At 43.5% G+C, this 27,787-nt stretch overlaps 1 protein-coding gene across 3 annotated transcripts in view; it reads left to right on the top strand.

Annotated features, from left to right (window-relative positions):
• The window catches only part of LOC109923488 (choline transporter-like protein 3), a 60,763-nt gene that overhangs the window by 21,918 nt on the left and 11,058 nt on the right, over window positions 1-27,787 (top strand). For all 3 annotated transcript variants that reach the window (XR_007263049.1, XR_007263050.1, XM_048601973.1), the window contains exons 9-11: window positions 8,585-8,750; window positions 15,603-15,759; window positions 20,748-20,831. Coding sequence is in view for 1 of the 3 variants with exons in the window: in XM_048601973.1 (XP_048457930.1) it covers window positions 8,585-8,750; window positions 15,603-15,759; window positions 20,748-20,831 (407 nt within the window). In the remaining 2 variants the exon portion in view is untranslated. The remainder of the gene's footprint in view (window positions 1-8,584; window positions 8,751-15,602; window positions 15,760-20,747; window positions 20,832-27,787) is intronic.

Here is a 27,787-nt window from a genome sequence, read left to right as displayed (position 1 = left end):
TGTATACTCCCAGGAAAATTCCTCATTCTGTGATAGGAAAAGTAAAACCTCAGTCAAACAGCATGATTGAAAGTATCACCAGTAACAGAATCAACACAATAGTGCTCAAGGTTAGTAACTACTCTCAAGACAAATGGAGAACCAAGATTGTGTGAGGATCTTAACTCGTAAAGCAAAGGAGTGAGAAGAAAAATTCATCCTTTTTCGTCAATGATAGTTGAGCAAAATTGATAGATTTATTCTCACATGTACCGAAGTGCAGTGAAAAGCCTTGTTTACGAGCAATAAGGGCAAATCATAGTAAGGAAGGATGAACAGATCAAAGGTTGTTAAAAAAAACTTAGGCAGAGGCATACAGGTTACATTGCACAGGGTGTGTACTAGGTGAGACCAATGCTTGTAAGATTAGCATTATTTGAGGCTAAAGAACCCATTCGACAGCCTAACAAGGGCTGGGAAGAAGCTGTTCTTGAACCTACAGGTGCATGTGTTCAAGCTTCTGTATCTTCTGCCTGACGGAAGAGGTTATAGGAGATTGTTACCAGGGTGCGATGGGTCTTTGATGATGTTGGCAACCTTTCTGCGGCAGTGAGCTGTGTAAGTGGAGTCCATGGATGGAAGGTTGGCTTCTGTGATGGTCAGGGCTGTGCACACCACCTTCTGTAGTTTCTTACGGTCCTGGGCAGAGCAGTTGCTATTCCAGGTCGATATGCACCCGGACAGTATGCTTTCAATGGTGCATCCGTAGAAGCTGGTCAAGATCCTTATGGACATGCCAAATTTCCTGAGCCGCCTGAGGAAGCCTTCCTGACTGTCGCATCTACATGGGAGTCCAGGACAGGTTGTCCGTTATCGTCACTCTGAGGAACTTGACACTGTCCATCCTCTCAACCTCAGTTCCGTTGACGTCGATGGGGGCGTGTTCTCCTCCTTTCTTTCTGAAGTTGATGATCAGTTCTTTAGTTTTGCTGACATTGAGAGAGAGGTTGTTCTCTTTGCACCATGTCACCAAGCCCTCTATCTCCCTTCAGTATTTTGACTCGTCGTCGTTAGATATCCGTCCTACTACGATGGTGTCGTCAGCGAACTTGTAGATGACTTTTTTTCAGAATTTGGCAACACAGTCGTGTGTGTACAGGGAGGACAGCGGTGGGCTGAGGATGTATCCTTGGTGGGCTCCAGTGTTGAGTGTTACTGTGGAGGAGGTGCAGTTACCCATCCTCACTGATTGTGGTCTGTGGGTTAGAAAGCTGAGGATCCAATTGCAGAGGGTGGAGCCGAGACCAAGGTCACGGAGTTTTGAGATCAGTCTGGAGAGGATAATGGTGTTGAAGGCGGAGCTGTAGTCAATGAGCAGGAGTCCGCGCAGGATCTGAGTGCTTGACCGGAGACACTGTACAGGCCCCTCGCCTTCCTTGGGTTGACTCCCAGGAAGACCAATCTGACATCTGCAGCAGTGACCGCTGACATTCTGCTCGAACTGAGCATTGACAGCATTCAGCGCATCAGGCAGGGATGTGTCTTTGCCCACTATCTTGCTCTACTTCATTCTGTATCATGTAAAGTTGTTTAGGCTTTGCCATGGGTGGAGGGAGTCTGTTTGGTAGGTTTGGGCCTCTAGCTAAAATTGGCAATAACCAAGTTTTTCGTGAAACTTGATGCCAACAGTGGGTTCTGGCAGATACCCTTAGACCACGAGTCAAGATTGTTCACCTAAACTAATCCATAATACCATTCCGGCAGTATTGCCTCAACTCTCTGCCATTTGGCATGTCCTGTACCAGAGAGTTTGAAAGGGCAATGTCTAGAATCCTGGAATTCTGTATCTCCAGCCAGCACATGGACTGCAGTGGTTTGGGAAGGCAGCTCATTGCCAGATGCTCAAAGGCATTTAGAGTTGAGAAGTAACTACCACTTTGTCAGCAGTACTCAGCTCCTGAGAATACATTATTCTTTTAAAACCTTTCTGTGTTCCCACGTGCAGGATGAATGACACAATGCTGCACCAGGAGTTGGATATTCCAGACTGAGGTAGAGGAGATGCTTTTCACGACTTGGAGAATGTTTGCAAACTTGATCATTTTTGACCATTGTGACTATTGCTGTATCAGACTAAAAATATCAACTGAGAGTCGCACCAACCAAGCCATGGAGCTAATGAACTCCTGACCTGCTGGTAACTGAACTAAGTTCCACCTGGCTGACTTCATTACAATCACTACATCGACCTTTCTAACTTTGCTTTGTCAATGACCTATTCCGTGTCCCAAAGTAGTTTTGGTTGAGAAGGTCAAGTTTGGTTTAAGTCCATGAATTATCTTTATTTAAAAGAAACCATTAGGATGCACTTGTTGCTCAAGGCAGAGTATGGGCAGCTCATATCATTTTCATCCCATTTCTTTCGTATCCCATCAGTCTAAAGAATCCCCAGAGGAATTGCAGCATAATCAGCTTCAGAGCAAACCTACCTTTGTCAGTTGTTACCTTTCACTGAAATACGTAAATATTTGCTGGTGAGATTCTGGAAAAGGTCCCCACTGTGCAAGGTTACAGGAGTCAGAGTTAGAACAAAGAATAGTACAGCACAGGAATAGGCCCTTCAACCCATCAAGATTGCACTGACACAAAACGCTTTTCTAAACTAAAATCTTTTTGCCTCTACATGGTCTTTATCCCTCTATTCCCTGCCTATTCATGTATCTGTCAAGATGTCTCTTAAATGTTGCTAATGTATCTGCTTCTACCATCTCTTCTGGCAGCACATTCCAGGCACTTACCACGCTGTGTTTAAAAAAATAACCTGCCTTTCACATCTCTTTTAAACTTTCCTCCTTTCACCTTAAACCAATGTCCCCTGGTGATTGACATTTCTACCCTGGGAATAAGACTCAAATTATCCATGCCTTTCATAATTTTGTAAGCTTCTATCAGGGCGCCCCTCAGCCTACGGCGTTCAAGTGAAAACAAACCTAGTTTGTCCAACCTCTCCTCATAGCTAATACCCTCCAAACCAGGCAACATCCTGGTAAACCATTTCTGTACGCTCTCCAAAACCTCCACATCCTCCTTGTAAAGCAGCAAACAGAACTGTATGCAGTGTTCCAAAAGTGGCCTAACTATAGTTCTATACAGCTGCAACATGACTTGCAGTCTTTACGCTCTATGCCCTGACCAATGAAAGCAAGCATGCCACATGCCTTCTTAATCATCTTATCCACTTGTGTTGCCACTCCCAGGGAACTACACACCTGTACGCCTAGATTTATGTAAATGCTTCTAAAAAGGTCCTGCCATTCACTGTATACTTCCCTCCTGCATTAGACCTTCCAAAACACATCACCTCATATTTGTCCAGATTAAATTCCATGTGCCATTTCTCTGTTCAGCCTCCAGCCTATCTATATTTTGCTGTATCCTCTGGCAATCCTTCTCACTGTGCGCAGTTTCCCCAATCTTTGTGTCATCCGCAAACTTACTAATCAGACCACCTACATTTTCTTCTAAATCATTCATATATATTACAAACAACAGGGGTCCCACACTGAGCCTTGCAGAACACGACTGGTCACGGATCTCTAGTCAGAAAAACACCTGAAGAAACCTGAAGAAGGAGCGAGACTCCGAAAGCTTGTGTCTTCAAGTAAGCCAGTTGGACTATAACCTGGTGTCGTGTGATTTTTGACCTGGTCCACTCCAGTCCAAAACCGGCACCTCCATATCCTAAACAAAGAATAAAATCGGCTATTCTCCAGTATTCTGGGACTCACCTGTGAATAAAGAGGATGCAAAGATTCCATACAAGACCCCAGCAATTTCCTCCCTCGTCTCCTTCTGTACTCTGTGATAGATCCCATTAGGTCCTGGGACTTGTCTACCTTAATGCTTTTCAAAACACTCAACACCTTTTTTTATATTGACATTCCCTAAAATATCAACATTCCCCTCTCTAGACTCACCATCCACCATGTCCCTCTCCTTTGTGAATACCGATGCAAAGTATTCATTAAGGACCCCACCCAGTTCCTCTGGATCCAAGCATAAATTCCCTCCTTTGTCCTTGGGTGGACCTACCTTTTTCCTTGTCACCTGTTGCTCCTTATATATGTTGCAAGGCATTTGGGGAGAAGCTTTAGCATTGCTTAGGTGTCATCGCATTGTACAGCACAGAAGAGATCCCCCAGCCCATTAAGCTTGAAATGCGCTATTACCCACACTTGTCCCACTTGCCCACATTAGGCCCATAGGCTGGAATGTTATGACACATCAAGTGCTCATCTAAATACTTTTTAAAGATTGTAAGGTTTCCTGCCACAGCTACCCTCCTAAGTAGTGTGTTCCAGACCCACCATCCTCTAGGAAAAAAAATTTTTCTTATTCCCTGTAAACCTCATGCCTTCAAATATTATATCCCCTTGTTATTGACCATTCAACTAAGGGAAACAGCTGCTTTCTATTCACCAGTCCATGCAGCTATAATCTTATACACCTCTGTCAGATCCCCGCTGAAGCTTCTCTGCTCGAGAGCAAACAACCCGAGCTTATCCAGCTTCACTTCGTTGCTGAAACGTTCCATCCCAGGCAACATCCTGGTAAATCTCCTCTGCATCCTCGCCTGTGCAATCACATCCTTTCTGTTGCATGGTGACCAGAACTGCATGCAGTATTCCAGCTGTGGCCTGACTAAAGTTCAGTACAGCTTCAACATAACCTCCCTGCTCTTCCTTTATATATAAAGCACAGAAAGAGGCCAGTCAACCCGGGCATTCCATACTCTTCATGAGCTCTTCCTGTCTTTCCTGATCTAAACCTACCGTCACACCCTCTGCTCCCTTCTCCCTCTTAGCTTTTTTTAAAGCTTTCCACTTACATTCATCTGTTACTCCTTGCTTCAACTGCCTTGTCTGGTGGCGAGTTCCATAGCCTCCTCAATCTTTGGGTAAAATTCCTTCTTGGATTTGAAGGTGACTATCTTCTATTGTTGACCATTAGTTGTGCTCCTTCCCTGTAAGAGGAAGTATGGTCTCTGCGTCCAGTCTATCAAGACCTTTCAGAATTTTACAGACCTCTATCAGGTCTATATGGCTCCAGTATCTCGTTTCAGCAGAAGGGAAAGCCAGATGTCAGTCCGTCCTTACCCGTGCATTTCTGGCATCATCCTTGTACATTATTTCTCTGCACCTTCTGCTACCTCTTCTGCTTTTTGAATCATGTGCTGGTTGCTTTTGTCAGCCCCGAGTCCCTTGTTTTAATATTTGGAAGGAAAAGTGGGCGCTGTTAAATGATGGGGACAGAAGGCAGCTGCAGAAAGGTTTCACTGCATTATGACCAAGTTGCTTTACCAATCACACCTGTGTCGAAAGCCCACCAAAGCTGCTTGTGACCTCAGCCAATTGCAGCCGATCCTGTAGCTACACGTTTTTTGGGTCCCCAACTACATTAGCACTGCTTTTGTTTTGTAGAATCACTACAGTGTGGGAAGCAGGCCATTCGGCCCATCAAGTCCACACCGACCCTCCAAAGAGCATCCCACCCAGATGCACCCCTCTAACCTATCCCTGCGTTATCCATGGCCAACCTGCACATCCACAGACTGTGGGAGGAAACAGGAACACCCAGAGGAAACGCATGCAGACACAAGGAGAATGTGCAAACTTCGCACAGATAGTCACCTGAGGGTGGAATCGAACCCGGGTCCCTGATACTGTGAAGCAGCGGTGCTAACCACTGAACCACTGTGCTTTGACATTGTGTTTGCATTAAAGTTCGATGCATCCCCTAAATCCTGTCAATATTGTGACTCGGTTTATGTGCCTAACAGGAGTAGAACATGCCCCACTGGCATATAACATTTTCTCATTTTAAAACAAATACTGAATCAGTTTTATTTTATCAACTATCTCACGTGATTTCAGTATCCTTTCTGTCCAGGATGGGTTAGGTATCTGGGAGGCAGATTCTTTCCCAGCTATAAGAATGTGCTGAGATTACACTGCCTCTGTTAACCCATATAGATCACACGATGGCGCCTCTGCACTGCCTGTCAAAAGCTGTCAATGTTGATTATAAACAGATGCTTTGTTTCCAGGAAATCAGAAATGACTGTCCAGTGTTACCGTAAATCATTACCACTAATTTTCCACTAGCTATTAATTAACCAGCTAATTTGCAATGGGAATGTGCACAAACGCAAGTAAAATAACATTTGTGTTTCTCTCCTCCTGCTGTCGATTCTGGTCAAGAATCCAAAACTCTTTGTTTTCCACTGTCTGATTTGTTTTTCTCCCCACCACTTCTGTCTTTTCTCGATTCTCCCAGCATGTTCCTTGCCCACCATTTCATTGCCTTAACTCCTTCTTGCCCACCAAGTTCCTAACTGACTCCTAATTGGCCACAACGCTTACCCCAATCTCCTCTCCTCTTGCCCCACATCATTCCCTTGCTTGTCCCATTTGTAACCCTATTCCTACCACTCTTGACCAATGCTTCGCATCTCACTCCCTCTTGCCTCCTCCCCTCTGCCCTCCTCCCCACCCCCACTCCTTCCTGCCACTTCTCCTCCTCTTCTCCTAAGCCTTCTCACCCATCTCTCTCTATATTCTCTTCTCTTCCTTTTCTCTTTACCCCCTGTCCTCACCTGTCTCTACCCCCCGCCTGCTCCCTCCCCCCCCCCCCCCCCCCCTCCCCTGCCCTCTCTCTCTCTCTCAGACACATCTGCACCCCGTCTCTCCCTCTCCCCCCCTCTGCCCCCCCGCCCTCTGCCCCCCCGCCCTCTCTTTCTCTACCCCACACCCCTTCTCTCCCCCGCCCCCTCCATCTCTCCCTTGCCCTCTCTCTCTCGCAACATTTACTCACCCAACCTTTTAATTCCCTGACTCTCTTTCTCCCCCCACCCCAAACTCTTCTTTATCCCCATCTCAACTTTCTTTCTCCCCATCTTCTTGTCCCTTTCATATCTCTTCCTCACTCCTAAATCTCCCCCATGCCCAGCCTTCCCTCACCATTCTCTCTCCCCACTCCCTACTGTATCCCCCACCCTCTATTCCCACCTTCAGCACCAACCCCCGTGCCCCACATAATCTCTCTTCTGCACCCCCCCCATGCCACCTCAGCACCCTCTGCCCAAGTCTCTCGTGCCTCACTTTGGTCAGTGTCTCCCTCCCTATCTGTCCCCCTTCCTATTTCCCCAACCCCCAGCTCAGCTAACTATTGCCCTTCCCTCCTTCTGTCCGCATCCCCCACCCCACCCATTTCTCCTATCTTGCTGAAGTACCCCTCCCTCCCCTATCCATTCCCTACTTCCCTCTGTCTCCCAAAACCTGTTATACTTTTTGGCATTTTGTACACAATAAGACAGAAAATATCATTCTGCCAGATCAGACCATGTTGAGGAAGCTTCCTATTGTGGTAGGATTTGTAGAAAGGACTGTTATTTGCCTGTTCTAACATATTTTTATAACAACAACATTCACTACAGCTTTAAGTAAGAATGAGCTGGCATTTACATTTGGCATATTACGACTGCCTCAGGACATCCAACAGTGCTTCATAACCAGTGAGTTGTTTTTCTGAGTTGCTGTTGTCTAAAAGTGTAATTCAATAGGGATTGATCACTCTTGTACCTACAAATTGCCGTATAATATCGATGTAAAGGTGAAGAAATCTTGATTGCAAAGGTTTGGAAAAATGTACCAAATAAAATACAGAAGGTTGGCACTTGTTAAGGCATTACCAACCCTCCTCAAAAAAGTAGCTTCCAGGCTTTGGTGTGAATGATGAACATACTTTGAATGGATTTTCTGCTTAAAACCTATTGATACACCCCAGGCAGGCCTTTCAGAAGGTGAGGCAGGTGGGAGATGCTCCATCTGAGGTTCCAGGCATCAGACATTTGACTCACTTAAGAAATAAATAATTTAGATGAAGTAAAATAAATAGCCCCAAGAACCTCAATGATGTGTATTTCTGTTGCTTGGAATAAATACTTCAGGTGCTAGGTTTCATTCATTCACAGGATGAAGGCATCGCTGGTTATCGCCAGCATTTATTGCCCATCCCTAATTGCCCAGAGGACAGTTAAGAGTCAACCACATTGCTGCAGGTTTGGAGTCACATGTAGGCCAGACCAGGTAAGGATGGCAGCTTCCTTCCCTAAAGGAGGACATCCTTCACTAAGGACATTAGTGAACCAGATGGGCTTTTCCCAACAATCGACAATGGATATGATCATGATTAGACCTTCAATTCTAGATTAGTTTTATTGAATTCAAATTGCACCATGGCGGGATTTGAACCCAGACAGTTACCTGACTCTCTGGATTAATACCACTAGACTATCACCTCCCCTTGTCGACCATTTTATCATGTGACTGAGACTTGATCATTTCATTTGCTTCTTGACTTTGGCAAGCCATTCGACTTTGTTTGTTACCAAATACTGATCAGTTTCAGTTTCAAAAAAGGTGAAATTTCCTTGCCTGGAGTTTTGTTACTGAGGGAATAAATGTTATATCAATGTAATGTGCTGTGTCTTTCTGATTTTTGTGTTTCTGTATTTCATGTTTTTTTTTTGATAAATCTCCTCTAGGCAATGTTCATGTTAGTGCAGACAATCTGGTTGAGTACAGACCACTCTCTGGCATACGGTACCTGTGGTGGTACCATGTAATTGGACTGATCTGGACCAGTGAATTTCTTGTTGCTTGTCAGCAGATAACAGTTGCTGGGGCGGTGGTGTGCTGCTACTTCAACAGGTAGGAATTGGTCAGAAAGACGCATGCTGTTGTATTGCATGGTTTTGACATCTCATCTTTTCATCATTACCCTGTCTGGCTTCACTATGAGTACGAGAAATATAGATTCTTCCTCCATTACATCAGTGACATTTCCAACGTATTTATGGGCTGTAAGGTCTTATGAGAGATTTACTGGGAGGCATCGTGGCTCAGTGGTTAGCACTGCTCCCTCACAGCGCCAGGGACCTCAGTTCGATTCCACCTTCGGGTGACTGCCTGTGTGGAGTTTGCACATTCTCCCCGGGTTTCCACTGGTGCTCCAGTTTCTCCCACAGTCCAAAGGTGTGCAGGCTAGGTGGATTGGCCATGCCAAATTGTCCATAGTGTCCAGGGATGTGTAGGCTAGGTGGGTTAGGCATGGGAAATACAGGGATAGCGTAGGGGGTGGAATGCTCTTCAGAAGGTTGGTATGGACTTGATGGGCCGAATGGCCTACTTCAACATTGTAGGGATTCTATGAGTCATTATATTGGAGGTTTTCAATTTAAAAAGCTCAACACTTGAGCTTAATTTGCACTACAGTTTCTTGCCACCTTTAACAAGCTTTGTAGTTCAGAAAATATACATTTGCCATTAAATAAACAGGGTAGAAATTATCTAAAAGTGCGATTGAGCATAAATTCTCTGTAATGGGTGTGTGATGATGATCTGCAACCTGATGATGGATGGACTTTGTTTACCATGGGGAAGGGTGGAAGGAGTGTGGGGACATTGGTGATCCTTCCTTCTTGCATTTTGCCTCTGAACTAACATAATGATCCAAACAAACATATGAATGAGGGGTAATCATGAGCCATTTAACCCTTGAGCCTCCTCTGCCATCGGTAAGATCAATAAAGATGTGTTTGTGTTCTGAATCCCGTGTTCCTGTTTACCTGCGGTATACTTTGATTCCCCTGCCGAGCAAGAGTCTATCCACAACAAACACAGAGAGGGCTGGAGAAGCACAGCAGGTCTGGCAGCATCTGTGGAGAGGGAAACACAAGTAATGTTTCAAGTCTGGTATGACTAATCTTCAAAAGAATTTTTCTGCCCCTGTCTTAAAATATTCAATGACCCACCTCCATTGCCTTCTGAGGCAGAGACTTCTAAACTTATTCAGTTCTGAAAGAAAAAAAATCAAACCTCTATGTGTATGTAATATTATCCTGTGTGATGTCCTAGCCATTAATATTTAGAGTGCTCCCCAGCTCTGGACTCATCCACAAAATGAAATATCCTCTCTATATCAAACTTGTCAAAAGCATTCAGGCTCTCTTAAACTTCAATCAGATCAATCTCCCTCTTCTAAACTCCTGTGGAGATAAAATTGTTTCAGAGATAGTAGGAACTGCAGATGCTGGAGAATCTGAGATAACAAGGTGTAGAGCTGGATGAACACAGCAGGCCAAGCAGCATCATAGGAGCAAAAAGGCTGACATTTCGGGCCTAGACCCTTCATCAGAAATGGGGGAGGGGAAGGGGGTTCTGAAATAAATAGGGAGACAGGGGGAGGCGGATAGAAGATGGATAGAGGAGAAGATAGGTGGAGAGGAAACAGACAGGTCGATGAGGCGGGGATGGAGCCAGTAAAGGTGAGTGTAGGTGGGGAGTTAGGGAGGGGATAGGTCAGTCCAGGAAGGACGGACAGGTCAAGGGGGCGGGATGAGGTTAGTAGGTAGGAGATGGGGGTGCGGTTTGAGGTGGGAGGAGGGGATAGGTGGGAGGAAGAACAGGTTAGGGAGGCGGGGACGAGCTGGGCTGGTTTTGGGATGCGGTAGTGGGAGGGGAGATTTTGAAGCTTGTGAAATCCACATTGATACCATTGGGCTGCAGGGTTCCCAAGCGGAATATGAGTTGCTGTTCCTGCAACCTTCGGGTGGCATCGTTGTGGCCCTGCAGGAGGCCCAGGATGGACATGTTGTCTGAGGAATGGGAGGGGGAGTTGAAATGGTTCGCGACTGGGAGGTGCAGTTGTTTATTGCGAACCGAGCGTAGGTGTTCTGCAAAGCGGTCCCCGAGCCCCGCCCCATCTCCTACCTACTAGCCTCATCCCGCCCCCTTGACCTGTCCATCCTCCCTGGACTGACCTATCCCCTCCCTAACTCCCCACCTATACTCACCTTTACTGGCTCCATCCCCACCTCTTTGACCTGTTTGTTTCCTCTCCACCTATCTTCTCTATCCATCTTCTATCCGCCTCCCCCTCTCTCCCTATTTATTTCAGAACCCCCCTTCCCCTCCCCCATTTCTGATGAAGGGTCTAGGGCCGAAACGTCAGCCTTTTTGCTCCTATGATGCTGCTTGGCCTGCTGTGTTCATCCAGCTCTGCACCTTGTTGTCTCGGATTCTCCAGCATCTGCAGTTCCTACTATCTCTACCTGTACTCACATTTTGTGATTCAAACACTAGACTCAGAGATTTCTCTGTACCTCTGTTTAAGTAATACTCCTGTTTGTTAGGATTCAAACACTAGACTCAGAGATTTCTCTGTACCTCTGTTTAAGTAATACTCCTGTTTGTTAGGAGCAAATTACTGCAGATGCTGGAATCTGTACTGAAAACAACAAATGTTGGAGATCAGGGCTGGGCAGTAGACGTAGTGTATATGGATTTCAATAAGGCCTTTGATAAGGTTCCACATGGTAGGTTGCTCTGGAAGGTTAGATCGCACAGGATCCAGGGAGAGCTGGAAAATTGGATACACAATTAGCTTGATGGTAGGAAGCAGAGGGTAATAGTGGAATGATGCTTGTCGGACTGGAGGCCTGTGACTAGTGGTGTGATTCCGGGGTCGGTGCTGGGCCTATTGCTGTTTGTTATCTATATCGATAATTTGGATGAGAATGTACAACGCATGATTAGTAAGTTTGCAGATGACACTAAAATAGGCAGTATTGTAGACAGTGAGGAAGGTTATCAGAAATTGCAACAGGATCTTGATCAGCTGGGGAAGTGGGCTGAGAAATAGCAAATGGACATCAATAGATAAGTGTGAGGTGTTGCATTTTGGAAAGTCAAGTCAAGATAGGAGTTTCATGGTGAACAGTAGGGCCTTAAGGAGTGTAGTGGAACAGATGGACTTTGGAGTTCAGGCGCAAGGTTCTCTGAAAGTGGAGTCACAGGTAGACAGGGCAGTGAAGAAGGCTTTTGGCACACTGGCCTTCATCAGTCAGGGCATTGAGTATAGAAGTTGGGAAGTTATGATGCAGTTATACATGATGTTGGTGAGGCCGCACTTGGAGTATTGTTTTCAGTTTTGGCCATATTGCTATAAGAAAGATGTTATTAAACAGGAAAGAGTGCAGAAGAAATTTACAAGGATGTTGCCAGGACTCAAGGGACTGAGTTATAGGGAAATGTTGGACAAGCTAGGACAGTTTTCTTTAGCGCATAGGAGACTGAGGGAGGATGCTATAGAAGTATATATCAGAACGTGAGAGGCATGGATAGGGTGAATGCACTCAGTCTTTTTCTCAGGGCTGGGGAATCGAGGACGAGAGGACATCAGTTTCAGGTAAGAGGGGAAAGAATAAATGGGTACCTGAGGGGCAACTATTTTTACATAGAGGGTGATATGCAAATGGAATGAACTGCCAGCAGAAGTGGTTGAGGTGAGTACATTAACAACATTTAAAAGGCATTTGAACAAATACATGGATAGGAAATGTTTAAAAGGATATGGGCCAAGTGCAAGGAAATGGGCATAGCTTGGATGGACATTTTGGTCGGCGTGGACCCATTTGGGTTGAAGGGCTGTCTCCGTCCTGTAGAACTCTATGACTCTATTACAGCTGGTCAGGCAGCATACATGGAGAGGGAGCAAGCTAACGTTTCGAATCTAGATGACTCCTCATCAGAGCTGAAGTGAAGTGTGGAGGGGCAGCATTTATGCTATAGTTGGTTGGGGTGTGGTGGGGTGTCGAGTGTTTTGGTAGAAAAGTTGTTGATAGTTCAGATTAAGTGATTGGAATGTGAGAATGTCAAAACAATGGTGTGTCTATTTGCCAGACTTCTAAGAGCAGACAGTCTCACTGCGGTGAGCAAAAGTGAGCAAACTTCACATTTTCCCACATGTTACTCCATCTGCTAGATTTTTGCCCACCCTCAGTAAACCTAATTGTCAAATCGCAATCTCTTTGTATGTGCCCTTCACAACAAACTTTCCTATCATATCTTTGTGTCATCTGCAAATTATAGCCATGCCTTCAACCCACTCATCTAAGCCATATATAAAGGGCTGGAGTATAGGGATGCAAGTGTTATGCTGCAGTTATACTGAACCCTAGTTAGGCCCCATTAGAGTACTGTGAGCAGATCTGGGCACCCCACCTTAGGAAGGATGTTTTGGCCCTGGAGGGAGTTCAACACAGATTTACAAGGATGATACCTGGACTTCAGGGGTTAAATTATGATGAGAGATTAGACAAATTAGGCCTTCATTCTCTCGAATTTAGAAGGTAAGGAGTGATCTAATCGAGGTCTTCAGGATATTAACGGGGAAAGACAGGACATGCAAAGATAAACTATTTCCACTGGTTGAAGGTTCTAGAAGGATAATCTAAGAATTAGGGCCAGGCCATTCAGGAGAGATGTTAGAAGGAACCACTACAAACAAAGAGAAATGGTGGTTTGGAACTCTCTTCCTCAAATGGCACTTGTTGCTAATTCAATCAATGCATTTAAATCTGAGATAGACAAATATTTATTCAGCATGGGTATCAAGGGAAATGAGCCCAAGGCAGGCATGTGGAGTTAGGCAACAGATCAGCCATGATCTTATTGAATGGCAGAAAAGGTTTGAGGGGCTGAATGGCCTACTCTTGTTCATATTGATATAATTGATATGTGGAATGTATTGCTGGAGAGGGTAGTGGAGTCGGCCTCATTAGGGGCATTTAAGTGGCTATTAGATAGGCATATGGATGATAGTATAAGGTAGGGGCGGAGGTTAGATAGACCTTAGGTTTAGGGTAAAAGTTCGGCACAACATTGTGGGCCAAAGGGCCTGTACTGTGCCGTACTGTTCTATATTCTAAACTGAGACCACATCACAGACGTCTGCAGGATTCCACCTATCACATCCTGCCAAATAAAAATAGACCTAATTTGTATATATTCTGCTTTCTGTCAGGCAGCCAGCTAATCTTCTGTCCATGCTAACGTCTCCCATCGCTACCTCCCATACCCTCCACCACATACCATCAACTTCTACTTTGCACAAGACCCCCTTTATTTCACGACGTGCCGTGTCTTCTGGAAATCCAATTACAGTGTGTCTACAAGCTCCCCTTCATCCACAGCACATTAAACCTTCGAAAAACTCCAATAGATTGGTAAAATGTAATTTCCATTTCACAAAACAATGCTGAAGCTTCCTAGTTACCTTTGTGTCTTTCGAAGTGCCCAGTTATAAACTCCTTAATGATCAATTCTTACACCTTCCCCATGATGGGCATCAATGAACTGGTCTATAGTTTCCAGTTTTTTGCCTCCCTCCCTTCTTAAATAGAGGAAGATATTTGCTACTTGCCAATCTGATGGAACCGTTCAAGAACTTGGGAAATTTTGGAAAGTCAGCACCTCACCCATCTCATTAACCACCTAATTTAAGACCCTGGGATGCAGTCCATCAGTATGCAGGGAGTTGTCAGCCTGTAGCTCCATGAGTTTGCTCGGTACCACTGCCCTCATGTTTGTATTTTCAGTAGGTTCCTCTCTCCCTTCCACCTCCTCATTTTGAGGTATTGCTGGATTATTTTTTGATCTTGTTTAGTGATGACAAGAAGCAAAATATTTGTTCATTTTTATCTTCTTTTTCCTTATTATCCACTCTTAACACCCCCTTCTAACTGTCTTGTATCATGACAGAATGGGTTCTGGTTCTTGATATTTTTGAAATCTGGTGAGCCAGCAGTGTTCCATTTTTGTTTTGGCTTAGCTCTCTCAATAGGCCAAATGTTCATCCATGGGCAGGTTTTTTTTTGGGGTTTGGGGGGTGTAGGTGAGGTGGTGTTAGTGAGAGTGGCTGGTAGGTGGTGGGTGGAGAGGGGAGAAGGGGTGGAGAATGAACCTTGTAGCAACTTAGTTTTCTTTTGAGCACATGGCCATCTGCCCAACTGATCAGATAGACCATCCTGCAACCTACAGACTTCCTGCTCACTGTTCTGGCTAATTTCTTTGTCATCTGTAAATTGCATGTCCTACATCCAATTCCAGATCAGTGGTGTATAACAGGAAAAGCAGGTACCAATACTAAACTCTAAGAAAGCTCTTTGGTTACAAGCTTCCAATCACATAAGCACACTTCTTCCATTATCCTTTGCTTCAGTCTTATTTCCAAGACCAAGATAGACGTAGTGTCCAAAGATGTGCAGGTTAGGTGGATAGGCCATGCTAAATTGCCCATAGTGTCCAGGGATGTACAGGCTAGGTGGATTAGCCATGGGAAATGCAGGGTTACGGAGATAAGATGTGGGTGAGTCTGGGTGGGATGCTGTTCAGAAGATCGGTGTGATCTCGATGGGCCGAATGGCCTGCTTCCACACTGTAAGGATTCGATGAATGATCTGCAGCAAAACTCTGGCCATTTTGTTGCACCGACCCCTCACTGGGACCATACCAGTAGCATTTCCCTGTCATTTCCACTGTCCCTTCCTCCTTTCCAACTCTAGCACTGCCTTCCAGCAACTCCTCACCTGACACTATCAGCAGTTGAACTGGTTGGATTTTCTGACTTCACTTAAACACCATGACCTGCTCGCATTTAATGTTTGCTTTGCTTTGCTGGAGAGCTCAGTCTAATTCACAATCGCTGAATTCTTTCCTCAGGGACAAAAAGAATCCACCCAGTCACCCGACCCTCACTTCTGTTTCGAGGCTCTTTAATTACCATCTGGGAACGGTTGTTAAAGGTTCATTTCTAATCGCTCTTGTCAGGATTCCACGGATTGTTCTGGTGTACATTCACAGCAGTCTGAAGGGAAAGGTAAGATAACAGCCAGGTCTGAGATTCAGTTCCAGTGCTTTCAATGTTTTAAAGAGAGCATTACCATTTATAGTAATAGTCTTATGTCCCTTGACAAACAGCAATGCATTTTACTGAATTGCAATTTATAAGATGCTTGTGAATTCTGTACAAAAAAATGTTGGGCCTAATCAAATTTGGCTGCTAATAATAGATCTTTTTATCTTTGATTCTGAACTCTCAGCTTTTATGCAGTTCATTCCTGTTCGGGTCATTCTATTCGCGGTAAAGCCCAGTATCTGGCAGTGTGAAGACGTCATACCAGATTCGAAACGTTAATTCTGTTTCTTGCTCCACAGCTGTTGCCAGGCCTGCTGAGGTAGTCGAGTTCAAAGTGTTTAGTTGAGTGAGATCAGTCATCGATTGCAGACTATTAGTGTTGGGGAGCTGACCCCTACTGATCACCTTGTGATCTGCTCCTGGAATCAGAATGTCTTATACATCGAAATAATTTCAGAATCTCTTCCCTCATGTTTTTTTAAACAATATTCTCAAAATGAGATGTGCTTGCAAATCAATCTATGAATTACATTGGACAGTATCGGACCTGTTGATGTTTGTAAAAGGGGGAGAATACAAAAGAGTCCACATCCCTGGATCAAGATATTTTCTTTCAATGAGACTGTGTTCTGCAATGCTGTCTGTCAGTCAGTGACTGTTATCTCTGGTTTCCATTGTTTTCTGTTGGCTTTTCCGATGTTTCACAATTTCAAAAATGAGCTTGGCAGACTTGCAGCAGCAACACAGCTTTGAAGAAAGTGTTTTTTTTAAATTCATTCATGGGATGAGGGCGTCACTGGCAGGGCCAGCATTTATTGCTCATCCCTAGTTACCCAGAGGGCAGTTAAGAGTCAACCATATTGCCGTCGGTCTGGAGTCACATGGAGGCCAGACTAGGTAAGGATTATGCTGAAGAACATTAATGAATCAGATGGGTTTTTTCCAACAATTGGAATTGATTGACAATAGTTTCATGATCATTATCAGACTCTTAATTCCAGAATTTTGAATTCAAATTCCACCATCTGCCATGGTGGGCTTTGAACCCAGGTCCCCAGAACATTACCTGGGTCTCTGGATTAACAGTCCAGCAAAAATACCACCAGGCCAGCACCTCCCCATTGTCTTGGACTCTGTTTCCATGCCTTATTCCTCACCAACCAAATGCACACAGTTCACATGAAGTGTTACTTGATCTTTGCAGTTATCTCACATTCCCTTCATTCGTAATTTTAAAATGGAAAAGTGTTATGGCTGTGGCACAAGATGGTGATGGGCTAGGAAGATATTAACTTATTGGCCAAAAGTGCTATGTGAGTGAAGCTGTAGGTCATGTTGAAACAAGGAAAAGATCAGGAAAATGAGAACAAATGTTTAACCTATCTCCCATACAGATTCAGTTGGTAGTTGGCAAGGCAAATGTAATGTTCGCATTTATTCCAAGAGGGCTATAAGACAAAAACAGTGATGTACCACTGAGGCTGTTTAAAGCTGTGGTCAGACTGCATTTGGAATATTGTGAGCAGTTTTGGGCCCCATATCTAAGGATAGATGTGCTGGCCTGGAGAGGATCCAGAGGAGGTTTACAAGAATGATCCCAGGAATGAAGGGCTTTTCACGTGAGGAGCAATGAGCACTCTGAGTCTGTACTCAGTGAAGTTTAGAAGGATACGTGGGGGATCTGATTGAAACTTACAGAATACAGAGAGGTCTGAATAGAGTGGGCATGGAGATATTATCACTAGTAGGAGAGACTAGGACCTGAGGGCAAAGCCTCAGAGTAAAGGGATGATCTTTTGGAACTGAGATGAGGAGGGATTTCTTCAGCCAGGGAATGATGAATCTGTGAAACTCATTCCCACAGGAGGCAGTGGAGGCCAAGTTGTTTGAGGGCATTTAAGGCAGAGCTAGAAGAGTTCTTGATTAGTTAGGGTATCAAAGGTTACAGGGAGAAGGCAGGAAAATGGGTTGAGAAACACATCAGCCATAATTGAATGGCAGAGCAGAGTCAAGAGATCAAATGGCCTAATTCTGTTCCTGTATTTTATGGTCTTATGGCATCCTGTTCCTGCTTTCTCCTCATTTTTGATGCCTTTAGCCGTAAGAACTATATCTAACTCCTCCTTGAAAACACTCTATGTTTTGGCCTTCCTTACTGGGCTGAGAATTCCATAGGCTCACTCTCTGGCTGAAGCAATAACCCCTCAACTCAGAGCTAAATGGCCTGTTCCATATATTTGGACTGTGACAACTGGCTCTGGACTCCCCAGTCATCAGGAACATCCTTCCTGTGTTTACCACGTGTAGTCCTGTTAGAGTTTTATAAGCTTCAATGAGATCCCCACCCAACCTCATTCTTCTCAATTCCAATGAATATAGTCCTAACTGATGCAACCTCTCTTCATCACATCAACCTCTCTTCATAATATATTCTGGGCCATGAGGTTGTAGATTGTGTTGGAGTACAATTCTGCTGCTATTCGTGGCCCACAGCACCTCATGGATGCCCAGGTTTGAGTTGCTTGATCTGTTTGAAATCCATCCCATTTAACACCATGGGACACAATGTGATGGAGGATATTATCAGTATGAAGATGGGACTTTGTCTCGATAAGGACTGGGTGGTGGTCTCTCACTCTTGCCGATACTTTTATGGATAAATGCCTCTGCAGCAGGCAGGTTTGTGAAAATGAAGTCACTTTTCCTTGACTCTGTCAATCCTAATTGTTATATTACAACTGTGTCTTCAACACCGTGCTGTATTGATAGCTTTATTTATTTTAGAATACAGTAAAACAACTCGCATTGGCTTTCACGTAATTGTTTTATTTGGTAGTGGGATGGGGGCTTGATATAGTGGTGTTGTGAGTTCAAACTGTTAGGCCATCCACCTACTACTGTTCAGTAGGATGCCAGATTACTCTGCATACCATCTTCTCTTATAAACGTACCATATCAATAGCATTGAACTGGGCTTTCATTTCCTGCCAGGGATGGTGCACTGCTAAGGAGTGTCAAACACAACGCTCCTCACATCTAGATGATACTATATGCACATCCTTTTCAACTGTTTGGGTTGTACTATTTAGACACACATACCTTCATTACAGCTGTAAATCCTTTCATTTACAGCTATAACTTATTTTTTCCCTCCAACAAAAAAGCCAAAAATTTGGCAGAAATGTTTTCTTAGATTTATGAAAAGGAGAGGCGGTGGCCTAGTGGTGTTATCACTGGACTGTTAATCTAGAGACCCAGGTAACGTTCTGGGGACCCCAATTTGAATCCTTGAATTCAATAAAAAAGAAGTCTGGAATTAAGAGTCTAATGATGACCGTGAAGCTATTGTCGATTGTCAGGAAAAACCCATCTGGTTCACTGATGTCTCTTAGGGAAGGAAACTGCCATCCTTACCTGGTCTGGCCTATATGTGACTCCAGACCCACAGCAATGTGGTTGACTATTAACTGCCCTCTGGGCAATTAAGGATGGGCAATGAATGCTGCCTGACTAGTGATGCTGTCATCCCATGCATGAATTTCATTTAAAAAGGCAGCAGTACTTTTTTAATCCCCAAGTGTAATGGTCAGTTACCTCTCGTTTGAACGGTTGTGATATCTGATGCAGCTCCCTTTGTCTCACTCTTTACATTGGGTTCAAACTGTGAAGGGAATATATGAACCTAAAGACCTGAGTTGACTTTGCAACATCTGCCAGACCAGTTCATCACATGGGTAATTGTGCATACTGAACCTCACGCAGCGGTCCAGCGGGGCTCCTACCTTTTATAAATCAGTCATTGGGCATCTGAGGGAGTGCAGTGTCAGAGGTGAAAGAGATGTTAAATTGCAGTTCTGTCTTCCCTCCTGGATGGATGTAAAAGTTGCCATGGCACCATTCCGAAGAAGAACAGGGGAGTTATCCTGGGTATCTATAACGCTGCGTGTTCCTTAACACAGAATTATCTCTCTCAAACTGCAGTGGTAATTAACATGGGCACAATTAACCTGAAAATTTTAAACTGCTACTACGCAGGCAAACTACTAGTTTGCAGTTTCCGAGCAATTTATGTACACATCCTTCATCTGACATGCTGCTTCTTGAACCTTTTGTGGCTACTGATCATGTGATGTCATTCTGGTCCTACGCTCATTGATAAAATCAGCTTTTAAAGTGGTAGCAAAGCAGTATCTGGCTAATATTTACTCCTCATTCAACATTACACACAAAAAAACTATTAGTAGGTCATTATCACATTGACATTTATATGAGTTGCTGTGTGCAACTTGGCTGCCACATCATCTACATTACTGCAGGGACTACGCTCCAAAAGTACTTAACAGGATGTAATGTATTATAAGAGGTCTGGTTGTCATGAAAGTTCTTTGGAAAGGCAGGTTTGTCTTTTGTGGTAGTGTTCCTTCCCATTGTCCTCCAGATACATGCCTGTAGACTCCTGTGCTATATCCAGGCAAACTCTGTTACCATTCACCTCACTACTTCCTTGTAGCTGTCATGACACAAGTTACTTATTGTCCTTGTGTGGCACTTTCAAAACACATGACGCTACTGCTGAGAAATTCTCCATCACCTTATAAGCTTTGGCCTAATCCATTATGACCTGCCTGACTTTCTGCTTAACCGTTTACCTGCGACATTGTTGCCTATGTTTTGCATTTCTGATTTCTCTAAAGCACTTGACAGAGCATAACACTGATAACTCCTTTTCTCTTGTAATATTTTAAAATTTGTTTTCCTGAATTATAGCCTTGGCTATGCTTCTTGGTTCTCAACTTGGAAGAAAACGAAATGACTGAATGAATTGCCATCCTAGACATAAAACAAAGGTTTTAAAGAATAATGAGCAAGACTCTCGTTTGGGCTACAAGTGTGCTGGAGTTGACAGAATGTTTAGATTTGATGGAGTGTTTTGCTCTCTCCCCTTTTAGGAAGGTGCCTGTGCCAGATGTCTGGTAAAATGCTGTGCGTGCTGTCTCTGCTGTCTGGAAAAGTGGCTGCAATTTTTAAACCAGGTACTTCAATTCTTTAAGAGCTACCAATGGGGAATGTGCAAACGGGAGGATTCAAAAAGTTTTTGTACTTGGTGAACAAAGGCAACAACAGCAAACTAAAAAGACCATTTTTTTTTCCTTTGGTCTAGCTTGGTGTCTTCTCATGTGACATAAGACCAAGTGTTGATTTGCATAACCAATTGCAAATAATGAAATTAGTGTTAGATGAACGGGTGCAGACATTGGCCATGAGCCAAGCTCACTTTTCCTAAAGGCATTTCACTCTGTTCTCCTGAAATGTTGAAATTGCTTTAGCCTTCTCCACTTGTGTCTGTCCCAAGGTGGCTTATTCCCCCCTGTATCGAGGTCCAGCTTGCAAACTCTGAGGTTGGCTTTCAGATTGTACCTATATCTAAATTAGGGATGACGATGCACTACTGGCTATAGATTATACAGGAATCATCATTACGAACCACATGGCAGACCCAGCAAAGTGGGGTTTGATAGTACACTGCTGATGTTAGGTACACAGCACTTCACAGGAACCTCACTTTGCAAGAGGAAGGTATCAAATCTAAGAATATAAACATTTAAACCTGTGAAAGATACTTTTGAAAAGTGGTTCTGAGATTACGAATGCAATTTCTCAAGGAGTATAAATTTGAAAAGGTTACAAGCATGAACCTTCAACTGGCAGTTAAATCTGAAATATTGATCCCACCATCTGCCCTGTCAAAAGCAAGGAAGTTATGCTGAACATTTTCAAAGCTCTGGATAGGTCACACCTAGAGTGCTGTATCCAGTTCCATTCATCACACAGTAGGAAGTTTGTGAGGGTCCGATTATGTGAATCAGCAGTATTAAGGGCTTCTGGTGTTGTTGAAACCAGATTTTTTTATCCCAATTGTTCCAGTTTTACTGACATCTGTTAGAACGGGAATAGTTAATCTTCCATTCAAATCTGCTCTGGTTTTGTTGGTTTGTTCTGGACTTTATATATCTGATATACTTCTGAACAATTGAGGGACTTGTTTTCAGTGTATGAATTTAATTTAAGATATCTCTTCAATTACACAATGTCTCCTCACATGAGCTCTGGCCACTTTGATCTTTCCTTCGGAAGCTTTTCTATGCTTTGCATCTCAGCTGCTACAGTCAGGCTTAATCACTCAAGCACACTGAACACAGATCAGTCAACGGACTGATATTATCAAACAGATCAGTTAAACAATAGAGTACTACTACAGAGCCGGGAAAATATTATGTGATCTTGTCATCAGAGCCAATAGCTTCAATCTTTTTGGACCCAGGTGATTTAAAGCTGATACCTGTTGACTCCAGATGTCGCTTGCAACTACGCATGCACACCGATGTGGAAACGTGCATGTGCGCAAATGCACTGACTTGACATCATCAGGTAGAATTGTGATGATGTCATATGCAAAGGAAGTGAGCAGGCACAGAAAAGAAACACACTTTTGAAACAGAGTTTAGCGGGGGGGTTAGTGAGGATAGGCAGGGAGAAGTGAGGGCAGTGGTGCGAAAGGGAGTTAGGATGCAGGGGGAGAATAGGGGTGAAAGGAGGCTGGTGGGGAGCAGGAAGAAGACCTAGGGGGAAGAAGACCTAGAGGGAAGACAGTGAGGGGGTAGTGCTTAGGGCAGTACGGTGATAAGGAGAGAGGCGAATCACAGCCTTCCTCCCACTCATAGCTCTCCCCCATTACTGTCTGGGTCTCAGATAAAACTATGCCAAAACTCCCCCATTACTGTCCGGGTCTCAAATAAAACTAAGCCAAGCCTCGGGCCTCATTCCCTCACATTGCTTCTTGTGCCTATTTACTCAGCACCATTTATCATATTGGCAACAAACCTGTTTAAATGGATGTGCTCTAGAAGGCAGTGTGGATCAGTAGTTAGCACTGCTATCTCACAGCACCAGGATCACAGATTCAGTTCCAGCATTGGGCGACCGACTGTGTGGAGTTTGCACATTCTCCCCTTGTCTGCGTGGGTTTCCTCCGGATGCTCTGGTTTCCTCCCACAGCCCAAAGATGCGCAGGTTAGGTGGATTGGCCGTACTATTTTGCGCGTAGTGTGCAGGGATATGCAGGCTGAATGGATTAGCTGTGGTAAATGCATGGTTATAGGGAAAGGGTAAGGTGAGATGCTGTTTGGAGGGTCGGTGCAGACTCGGTGCTGACTGCTCTCTTGCCGCACTGTGGGAATTCAATGGTTCTATTTCCAGTAAACTCACGTGAATTTTCAAGCAATGCATAGTGCGTGTGCATTAGATATGGTTCCTATTGCAGTGTGCAATACGGGTTAGATATAACAAAGGAGTAATTGGCCACTCTGTGTTGTTAAATAAAATTTTCAAAGTAACACAGTGGGTGTGGAAGATGGTTGTAGAACTGGAATATGACCATCCCGGTAAGTTGTGCGAGCAAGTAATGGGTTCACAGATTTTCCATTTTCCTTTTAGTTTTCTCATAACTTGATGTTACTTGTGTTGTAATTACTATGTTGAAGATGTCTATTTAATGTCCAACACGTTAATCTGTTATTAGTTTTTAAAAAATACATTTATTCCTTTATCCATTATTTGTTTTTGTTTAACGTTGATAAAACTCTTGAGGTACTGATGTGACTGTGTGTACAATGTTGATTTTCAGTTTAGGGAATTTGGAGGGAAGGTTTCACAGCACTCAAGGGTCATCTAAAGGAGGAAAGGAGGAAGCTATCTAGAACCTGTTCCAACACTGCTCGCATATGTTTAGGGGCATACCTTCCAAGTGGCTCCTATTTAGCAAGATCTTATCAATTTAAATAAGCAGTAAACAAGCCCTTCACCAACCCCCCCACCCCCATCAAAGCAGTCTTTGTTCTCTGGAAAACATGTGCTTACCTTGTGGAACTGAACGCAAATGCTACTTTTTGAATGAAATATTAGCCATTGCTTTAACTTAAAGGCCAGGTGCCTTTATCTGTGGTTTGCATTGTGTATAAAGCCGGCCTATTTATCCAGATCTGCCATACATTGTTGGGAGAAGCCAGCGTGAATAGTAGAGGGTCAGAGGTTCCTCAGGAATAAAAGAAAGCAGGAGAAAGAGGAATCATTTGAACAACAAAAGAGCCTATCTCAAATTTTAAGAACAAAACATATTTCACTGTTAATAGTTAATCCATTTTTTGTTTTCCTTGCTAAAAAAATATTTTTTGGAAGTAAAACATACATTTAGCTGTAAACTGTTTGAGGTTTTAAGGACATTCTTTTACCACGTGAACATTACGTTTAACACCAGTTTTTGAATATCTTTCCATAATTAGCTTGTTCAAATGGATTGCTTTGGGTAAATCTGTACTTTAATTAAGATTAGTTTCGTGATCTATAATTGTCCTGTACTATTAAAAAGAAATCAGTCTTCTTTTATGCTTTTCCTTGCTGAACTGATTTTTGTATTCACCTTTCCATGTTATGTTCTAGATCACTTTAACAGTGAGGTTTACCTTCCTAGGATGGCATATGCATTCCAAAAAATAAGGGGAAGAGGAATGAATGCTTTAAACCACATGCTATTAGCTGTAGGATTGTCCAGCTGTATGTTGTTGGAAAACTGAAGCCAAAGGCTGTGGCGAAGCTGCTAAAACGCAACGTTCTTAAAGTATTTATACAGCCCCGAAATCTCTGTACTCAGACTTAACTCTCTTGTTGGGCCACAGTTTCTTTTGGAGGAACTTGTATCTCAGACTTTTCTTTAAAAAAAAAGCCTATGAGAAGCAGAACTTCTTCTCTGTCCCGGTGTTGGTAATTTCCAAGGTATCCTTTCTGGCACTAACACTAAGTTTGTGAAGAAGGGATCAGTTGTTGCCATGACAACCATCTATCCACGGCCCCTGTGTTGCAGTGCATCTCTCGTTGTACCGCTCGGTTCAGCTGCTTCACAAAGCGCTGATTATTCACAGCAAGCAGTCCATGGAAAAAAAAAGCAGTTGGAAAAATGCCCGGAGTGCTGTTCTCATGGCTCTCACTGGATCATCTGCTGCCATTGACATTGCTGGAGGCTGGTCAGAAACCCGAGTTTCGATAAACATCCATACTTTTGCTAAGTAAATCTACAGTCGAAATAATCATTCAAACTTGCACAATTACGATGGTGTACGCTTTTCTGAGATAGATGCTGCTTTCTTGAGACTGGTTTTGGATTGTAGACAAAGGTGTTCCTTTTAGAAACGGACTTGGTACAAAATGGAGCCATTTTTAAAAAAATCATCACGTAACTATCTTTCACTTTGTAGTGGACAGCTTGGTTTAATAATTCAGGGAGTTGTTTTCTTTAAAACGGAAGTGTTGAGTACACAGCTCGCCCTTGCTTAGGGTCAGCTTTATGTAGTGCACTTTATTGTACATCAGCTCCTACAGTTTAGACAGCTCTTCATCCCTGTACCTTTAATGGGAAATCAGGAGGGGACTTTTCAAACTGAAGCCACAGGGTATGTACTCTCTTCCCTCCATGACATATTTGAGTTTCTCTTTTTTTTCAAATGGCTTCAGTTCATTCGGTGTCTTCAGTCACAGTCACTTTGCTCCTTCAACTGAAAGAGAAAATGTGTCTGCTTTTGCCTCTATGATTTGAGTGTCCCCCATTGGCATCTAATGGTCCTCCTGGCTTTCTTGTTTCACTGTGAGAGAAAAGTGAACACTCCCAGCAGGATGTACAAACACCAGTCACTTAGGGAATAGAGTTCGGTGCAATAGAGTGTCTGCCAATTGAATATTGCTCTCTACCAGATGCAAGTGTCAGGGCAGCATCATGTTGCATCACTGAAGTCTTTGTTTAGATCGATTTGTTTAGAAACCTGTTGAATGTTATTTTACCCAATCACAATTTTTGTAGAAAGGGGATCACGAGTAATATCCAAGATGGAGGAATAAAAATGCAGCTATCTTCACAATGACAGTTGTGAAAGTTTCTTGACATGAAAATTGTTTTCATTACAGTCCAAGCTTTATCATAGAATGACATAGCACAAAAGGGGTCAACATTTTAACCACCCTGAGTCTTTGAAGCAGTTATTCAAGTAGACCCCTGACCCTGTTCTCTCCCAGTAGCCCTGCACATTTCCTTTCTCGAATATTTATCCAAGTTCTCTTTGAATGTTACTATTCAATCTGCTCTCACTGCACTATCAGACAGCTAGTCCCTTCGAGATATGAACATTTATTTTCATACAGTAATTATCTCCTCATTGGTTGTTCTGGCAACTGGGGATTTTAGTACCCTAGGAACTGACACATCAGCTAGTGAAAACGACTTTTCCTTAATTACTCTATCAAAACTGATGTTGAATCTATTAAATCTTCCTACAGCCTTGCTCTAGGATACGCAAATCCAGATCCTCCAGTGTCCCTGTATACTGAAGTCCCTCAGCCCAGTACCATTCTACTAAAACTCATCCACCACCTCTGCAAGGCATTGAATTCCTTCCAATAGTGTGGTGCTCGATTTGAAATAGGTTGAGGTCTAAACCAGTGATTTATAAAGGATTAGCCGAGCTTCCTTGTTGTTTGGCTCTCTGTCCTTTAACTTCATAATATGAATGGAAAATATTTGATTCCTAGTTTCTAAACTCACAGATAGGATAACTTTCTAGTTACCAATTATTACACTCTGTGTCTTTGAACATAGAACAATACAGCAGAGTACAGGCCCTTCGGCTCACGTGGTTGTGCCGACCCATTATGCTACTAAGATCAATCTACCCTGCATACCCTACATCTTACTATTCTCCATGTGCCTATCCAAGAGTCGCTTAAAAGTCTCTGGTTCAGCCTTTCACCTTTGTGATGTTAACTTTGAAACATGCAGTTTCTGTCGACACCTGTCCGAGAGAAAGATGCCCAATGGTTTGAACTAAGCAGGTCCAGCACAACTGGAACAACAACCCTTTTCATAGTTTAGCATGAGAATAACCGTCAAGGATCGCCGCAGCTTTCATTTAGTTCATTTCAGCAGGGCTGGATTTTGAACTCTCCTGGAAGCTAGTCAGGGAAGAATGTACTGAGTTTCAGCAATACTTTGCACAGACCAGAGATTATTTTGGAGCCTAGAGGCTGTTAGCCATAGTCTCCAGCATTAAACTTTCCACAGATTGCAACAGCTGAATTCACTGGCATGAATGCCTTTTAATTTGACATGCTCAGGGCAGATTATTTTCTGGAAGAAGGCTTGAAATGATTTTAGCAAAACAGCAGCCAACATCTTGTCATTCCTTATTGAAGCGACTACATCCATCAATCGCTGTGTCAGCAGTTTATAATTAGGAACCTACTTGGCAACAGGTAAAACCATGACTCTGCCTGGAAATCATGAGCTTAATCAATGAGTAAAGATTTATATCTGTTGATGGTCCAGATGGATATGTATGTGTTTTGCCAGAAAACTCATGTGAAGCAGGTGGAATTAGTTGCCACACATGGCAACCAAAGTACGGCCTTTTAGTTTGACCAACGTGTTTCAGTAACAGATGGGGAGCAATCATGTATTGGGAAGGTGCAGGGTTTGGCTAACTCACTGCAAGGATAACTTTGCTGCAAGACTCATCAATCTTTTCTCACACTTTGAAAATTATACCTGCGGATGATTATCATCAAGCAGCCAGCAGAGGTTTTAAAAAAAATCAAAATATGAAAACCTCCTGAAGTGAAGTGGGACACAGGAGGTACAGATTCCTGTGTGTGTGCATTCCCAGCCAGCTAGCTTGGGAAAATCTTGTGCAGCACCCATTGGGAGTCAGACAATGTGTCACCTCCCTAAAGTCCAGTACACTCTTTGCTTTCCTATGATAACACTTTCAGAGCTCACATTTTATTATGTGCACTGGTTAATTGAGTTAAACTTTACATCTCCCCTAAACAGCACTTATTTGAGGAGAAAACAGAGTTAACGTTTCGGGTCCGGTGACCCTTCCTCAGATTG

This window comes from Rhincodon typus, chromosome 10 (assembly GCF_021869965.1).
Source record: "Rhincodon typus isolate 14 chromosome 10, sRhiTyp1.1, whole genome shotgun sequence".
Taxonomy (NCBI): Eukaryota; Metazoa; Chordata; class Chondrichthyes; order Orectolobiformes; family Rhincodontidae; genus Rhincodon; species Rhincodon typus.
The sequence above is the reverse complement of the archived record's forward strand: the minus strand, read 5'-3'. Positions and strand labels throughout refer to the sequence as shown.